The 6,631-nt window shown below is 48.3% G+C and overlaps 1 protein-coding gene across 2 annotated transcripts in view; it reads right to left on the reverse strand.

The window, feature by feature from the left end:
* ISL1 (ISL LIM homeobox 1) overlaps window positions 1-6,081 on the reverse strand; it is an 11,358-nt gene extending 5,277 nt beyond the window's left edge. The window contains exons 1-3 of one of the 2 annotated variants that reach the window (XM_021714781.1): window positions 5,788-6,081; window positions 4,771-4,960; window positions 1,754-2,035 (exon numbers count right to left, since the gene is read on the reverse strand). In XM_021714781.1, coding sequence (XP_021570456.1) covers window positions 1,754-2,035; window positions 4,771-4,960; window positions 5,788-5,815 — 500 coding nt within the window. In that variant the 5' untranslated portion in view covers window positions 5,816-6,081. The remainder of the gene's footprint in view (window positions 1-1,753; window positions 2,036-4,770; window positions 4,961-5,787) is intronic. The other variant, XM_008062626.2, reaches the window with a different exon arrangement.
* Between the last annotated feature and the right edge of the window lie 550 nt (window positions 6,082-6,631).

Below are 6,631 nucleotides of genomic sequence, written 5' to 3' on the forward strand. Positions count from 1 at the left end.
GATACACAAAGCAGGGGGCGGCCGAGTGGGGGTGAAGAGAGGCAAAGGGAGAATAAAATCGAGCTGCCTAGTCTGCAGAGGTCAATGCCGGGCAGTCTCGGCCCGGAACGCAGCCCCCGCCCCTCCCCGTGTCAACAGAGCCTTAACCAAAGGGAGCGCGTCTCAGGGTCTGACCCCCTGGTCGCAGCAAAGACGCGGCTTTTTCCAGCATTGTTTTCTCCTCCTTTCACGCCTTTCCTTATACCCAGCTGCCAGGCGACATCGAGGACACCCGCCTTCAGGCTTGGAGTTTCCTCTTGGGCGAATGCCATAGCTACCAGGGAAGGACACGCAGAAAACCCCAGTGACAGCCAGAGACACTACCCCAGCCGGGACCTCTGCAAGGGGAAAGTCGAGGAGGATTCTACTAGAAAACCTCGAACTTCGTCGGAGAGGACAGTCTTGTCAAGAGACTCATGAAATTCCCTCTTTCTGGTGCCTCCCAGTCTGGTCTTTCTTAGTTAACTACTAAATCCACATGGATGTTCCTGAGACTGGCTGACCCCAAGCACAAGAAAACTGAAACTCTTTTGAGCTGCCTGGGCTCCAGTTAAACGACGGCTGGGAAACGTCCCCCGCCTCCCCGACATTTCAGCCTCCACTGTCTCTCCCCACAAGCAGGGCGCAGGCTTCATTGAACAGGAGTCACCACCCCCTGGCTCTGCCCCTGTGTAAGCTAGTCACAAATCCCCCAGAACAGAATTCTTAGCGCTGCCAGAGGGGTAGGGTGGGGGTGGGGGAGCATGGGGGGCTGGGCTGTAGTTCCCTCACCTCCAGTGTTTGGTGTGAATTGATACTTTAAAACTGCTTGGGGGTAGATCTATTCATGACAAGAAGGCAGGTTTGGAAACACTGCCTGCCTTCTTACCTACTGCTTTGGTACAGGCCAACCTTGCAGTGTTTCTACTTCCCCTTCCCTGGGAATGGGCCCTCTGATCTGTAAGATACAAATTCTGCACCTTCCACGACCCCCTAGGGTCAGGCCAACACCTATGGGGTCAATTTAGAGCCACAACGACAGGTCTGAAGATGAAATTCTCACCAAATCACATAGAAGAAACGGTTTAGAGAGGCAGACTCCCTTTAAAAGGCAATTACTGCAGATTAGTTTGTTGACAGTTTTAAATTACAGCTCTGTACAACGGCCTGCAGTTATTAAGACTGTATCTTTTCAAGCCGACTCTCTCACACACACAAAAAGATAAAAATAAATGTTAAAAATGGTTTGGAGTGTGGACCAATTCGCAAGGAAAAAGGAATTTGGGAAGCTAAATGACTTAAGGCCACCTAAGCTTCCTTTATTGGGTTAACGGAGGAAGCTCGGGACCCAGGGCTCCACCCCTTTAATTAGGCGGCAGGAGGAGAATACCTGGCGGGGAGCTGAAGCCCATTTTCAGTAAACCGTGGTTTGGAGGCCAACGTGAACTGGAAGGACTGTTTGGGCGTGTGTACACATGTGTACACGAGTGGTGTGCATTTGGGTGTACCCATATATAGACACACAGATGTGTAGGTGTGCCGGGGAATCACGGGAGACAGTGAGTGCTCTGAACCTTGGGCAAAGAGCAGAACACAGTGCCAGCCGCCAACAGAACTCTTCATTTAACCGCAAGCCACCACTGCGACCACTCCATGGGTACCACGGCGGCTGTGGCCGCCGGCGCTCTGGCAGGGGGAGTGCTGGCTTAGCCCGACGCCTGCCTCCCCGAGCCTCCCCGAGCCGGGCAGAGGAGTACCTGCCATTTGCAGCGGCCGCGCCGGGTGCAGGGGACTGAGCGGGTCGCCGGCGCCCAGGCTGGCTCTCTCCACCACGTCGTGGTCTGCTCGGCAGAAGAGCCCGTCCTCCCGCAGCGCGAACTCGTCCCCAGGAATGAGCTGGCGGCTGCAGGCCACGCAGCGGAAACACTCGATGTGGTACACCTTGGAGCGGGCGCGCATCACGAAGTCGTTCTTGCTGAAGCCGATGCTGCACTTGGCGCATTTGATCCCGTACAACCTGCACGGGGGCCGGGCCCGGAGCGGGGAGAGAAGCACAGGAAGAGAGAGTCACTTCAGGCGGGCACTTCTCTGGCCCAAGATCGCCGGCCGCGACGCCCAGAGAAATCAGCATTTCCAAATAGAAGCTGGGAACGGGAGGGTAGAAATGAAACTTCTCTGTCCTCCTCTCTTTCTCTCCCTCTCCCTCCCTCTTTCTCTCCTCCCTCCCTCCTCTCCCTTTCTTTTACTCTCTTTGCCTTTCCGAAGACCCTCAGTGTTTCACTCGATACCTCTCAGTTCAAGAACACCCAGCCTATACCACGAAAAACGTATCGATGGACCGCTGTTCTAGCAACCAGTCCCAGGGTTGACCTTGCAGATCTTAGCAGGAAGGATTCCTGAAAGTCCCTAGCGGCCAGCGGCCCCACAGTTTCACCTTCCTAGTCCCCAATTTCTGCTGCTAGAAATATCTCTGAAATTGTAACAAAATTCTCCTTCCAAGACAAAAAGAGGGTTGTCACCTCACTCGGTTTGCAAACAGGCAAAAATACACAAGCAGAACAACAAAATGAAACCTCTGAGGGCTTCCAGATCCCCTCCTGCACAAGTACTCTACAGTCTTTCTCCAACTAAAGATTTTCCTCAGGCAACAATGTTAACAAAGTTTCCTCTCCATTCTTCCTTGTATTATTATTTTTAAAATCTGCATCTGCTCCTTCAATCTTTTTCAAGTTGTGAAAGCATCTACCTCTATTTGAATTTGGAGCCATGACCAACCTGAAAAATGAAAAGCTCTACTTCTAAAGTCTTCCGCACTGCTGGCTTTTCCTTATTAAGGGACAATTTTTACAGGTTCCATTTAGGCTGCACTACCCTAGCCCCCTCTCCATCTTTTGGAAATAACAGAAGCTGGGCCATTCCTACAAATAGAGTGGAAGAAAGAGGGAAAGATCCACATAAAGGAGAGAGGCATCCTGCTTCTTCAAGGAGAGCTTTAGAAATCTCAACGGTCACTCTCCTGCTTTTACAACTACAGGATTTCAAAGGGCACACACAGAGCTGAGAGAGAGTGGGGAGAGGGTAAAAGTCATTAGGTCCTTCTACAAAAGTGTGTATCCAGAATTAGACACATGCAGGTCTGTGTGCAATTGAGCAAAACACTACCTCCATAGGAGTAAAGATACTCCTGGAGGTTGGAAGTGGGCATGCTCTCTCTCTAGAATCTTGAGTTTACACACCAATCAAGTAAACAATGAAAATGGCTCATTTGTCAGAGGTTAGAAGGTAGATTCAAAAGTTTTTCTTCCCTCCGCCTACTCAATGTGAGATCTTCCATTTCATAGGGTGAAGACTTGACTTTGCCTGTGACCAAACAATTGAGAAAATCCCTCCCCCTTCCTGTACCCCCTTCCCTTACTTCCTTCCATTCTCCCCATATTAAAAAACTCCCCCCAGTTCAATTTTATCTATCGAGATTATTCTCTCCACATCATCATTTAAAGGAAAAAAAATCTTAAAAATGCTAGATACTAAGTGAGCAGGAGAAAATTATGACTACATATTAAATCTTAACTAAAATTTTATATTAAAGTTCTCAAGCTCCAGAAACCCTATGCCTTACAAAAGCTAATTAACTGCTTGCTAATAACCACTGGGATTTTAAAAAAATAATATTTTGCTATTATTTATCATAATAGTGAAGGTGATGTCGCTTTGCTTGTTATTAAAACTAACATAATGTTCTTTAGAAATCCTGCTGGCTTCCTAAGGCAAAAAACAAAGTTTCTGACATATACACTCAGGTCATAGAAAATTTAAGATTAGCAAAGCCTGATGCAGAATAAATTGAAGGAAATCCTACCCCCAACAACAAAACCAAACTCACAAAGTTGCTAGGTGGTTTTAGTCTTGTCAATACCAGCAATTCGCTCATTTTATCAGTTACCAGATTTTAATGTGAGAAAGGAAGCTATTCAATTATCTAAATATACCAATTGTTCCTAGACAGATGATGGGCAATTTGATCTGCTCTGTCTAATTCATCAGCCCAGATAAGATAAGAAAGAAAAGACAGTTAGATGTCACCAAAGGGTTAATATTTTAAAAGATTAAATTTCCGGTCTTTTTGCAAGGAATATTTAGGTTGGTTTTGAAATTTTTTAGGAAGAAGCACTTATACAAAAAATAAAAGGGGCACTACCTCTGCTTCCTTTTCAAAGTGCATCTCTAAACATGCTTAGGTCAAACTTTCATTTCGCCTATTGCATTGATACCACCAAAGAATTTGTAAGTTACTAATAAAAAAATGACTACAATAAGTACACAAATAACTAAATAGAATACTGCTATACAATAATACTCAACCTCCTTTTTAAAGTTTTAAAACCCAAACTAATACATCTTTATATTTTTGTGTTTGTTTTGTAAGGGAGAGGATGAAAGAGGAAAATAATTTGAGCATCATAAATTCCAAGAGTAATTTAGCAAGCCTCAGTACCACACAAATTATGAGAACCATCATGCAAGGTTTTTGGTTTTTCCTAATAAGTGAAATGAACAGCATAGCTTAATTTTTGTGACACACTTCCAGGGTAACTTTTGCTCACTGGACTCCACTAAGGAAAACTTCACACACACACACAAAAAAAAAAAAGAAAGAAAGAAAGAAAAAGACAAAGCCAGGCAGATAATAAACAAGGAGTGGGGAGAGGCAGGGAAATCTAAGAAAATTAAAAAGAAATATAAATGGCATACCTGATATAATCTCTTTTACAGTAGGTTTTCCCATCCCTAACAAAGCACGTACAGCTTTCGTCCAAATACTGATTACACTCCGCACATTTCAAACATGCGGCATGCCATTCCAAATCCGGAGAAACCCTCAGAATATACTGATCGTGAATTTGATTGCCGCAACCAACACATAGGGAAATCAGACGTTTTTCTGAAATGAAAATAAATACATGATTGACTAACCGTTTACTTCCTACAGAGATAAACACACTTTTAGTGTCGTTCTCTTATAGGGCGTACTCTGGGAGAGGTTTTTTTTTTTTCCCCTCTTTCTTTTTTTTTTTTAAGAGTATTGCACTTTGGGATGGTAATTGAAGTGTGCCATCAAAACCTTGATTCATTTTTAAAATGAGGTAGAATATATGTAAAATGCAGATTTGAATAGTCTACATTTGTACGCCTAGCACGCAATCAAACCCGCTCATTTTGTATTTCTCCCCCCCCCTTCGCCATAATCATTGAGAAAGATTATGGATAAGTCAAGTCAAAGAAAAGGTTTTGACTAGAAGCGTTAAGTGAACGCAGAGATGTCTATATTTTCCGTGAAGCACGCTCTAAAATAGCACATAGGACTGGATATTGTTAGCAAGAGCAGACATCAATACAGTTGTCACTCGTTCTCTTTTGCAAGTCTAATGCTAATTCACATCTCCGGGTATTGAATGTGCAGGCAGACCTTTGCAACATAATAACCTCCTCGGAGAGCTCAGGATTCCCGAGAAGGAAATCACCGCTCAGCACCAGAAAGCCACGGTTTGGGAGGGCACACAGGCGAATTCAAACCCAAGGTACGCTCAGTTTCCCGAAGATCAGAACCGACAGCAAGCATGCAGGCGTGGCGGCCAACAAGAAAAAGCCACCTTTTCTCCCTCTCCAGGCAATGACTCCAACTCCGAAGAGCCCTTGACACCCGTGCCTGAGAGAGACCCCCGCACAAGAACAGCACACCGAGCCCCACAAGGTAAAATAGCCTCTTACTTTTTGGTGGATCTCCCATGTCTCCCATATCTGTAAGAGGGAGTAATGTCCACAGTGAAATGGTGGTTGTACAGTTGGTGAACAGCCCACAGAGAGGATGCTGGAGCTGTGGCTAAGTGGGAAATAGTGGCCCCTGGGGTTGCCAAGGCTGAGAGAGCCGCTGCTCGGCTGCGCCGCGCCCTCGCGGATCGGGGAGTCCAATTTAAGCCGGCGGAGTTGGCGGAGCGGAGGCGCTGCAGCGGCGGCGGACTCGGCGCGGCTCGGGCACCTCTCTTCCTTATCTCTTACTCAAACTTCTCTGCTCCAACTCAGCTCCATCGCCATTGGTCTGACGCAGCGCGCGGGGACGTCAGGCGAGCGCCGCGCCCATTGGCTGCGGGGCGCGCGGCGCAGCTGTTCTGATTATCATATTTCAGCTTCGCCGCCGCCGCGCGCCACTGACCGCTCGGCGAGCCCGCGGGAGAGGATTAGGGCTCCCGAGGCGACTCGCTCCGGGCTCAGGCAGTTCTCGCCCCCGATGCTCGGGCTGCCCGGCTGCTCCGGCTTCGGCCTCCCCGTCCCCCTCTTCCTCCCGCCCCCTCCCTCGTCCCTTCCCTGCCGCGCCGCCTGCGCCCTCGCCTCCTGTCGCGCTCCTCCTGCGCCCTGCGCTCCGGGGGTCCCCGCAGTCCGGCCGGCCGCGTTGAGCGCGGGGCTCACTTTTCTGCCGCCGGTGGCGAGTGGCGAGTGGGTAGGTCTTCCTGTTGACGAGACCCCCGTCTTCCCCCCGGGCTCTAGGAAAAGGGGGAACTTAGAAAAGGCCGCCTAGCTCGGTTTGGGTCCCACGCTGCGGCGCACGGTCCCGGGC

The sequence above is a fragment of the Carlito syrichta genome, unplaced genomic scaffold (genome assembly GCF_000164805.1).
Source record: "Carlito syrichta isolate Samal-C Ts95f unplaced genomic scaffold, Tarsius_syrichta-2.0.1 Scaffold305770, whole genome shotgun sequence".
Classification (NCBI taxonomy): Eukaryota; Metazoa; Chordata; class Mammalia; order Primates; family Tarsiidae; genus Carlito; species Carlito syrichta.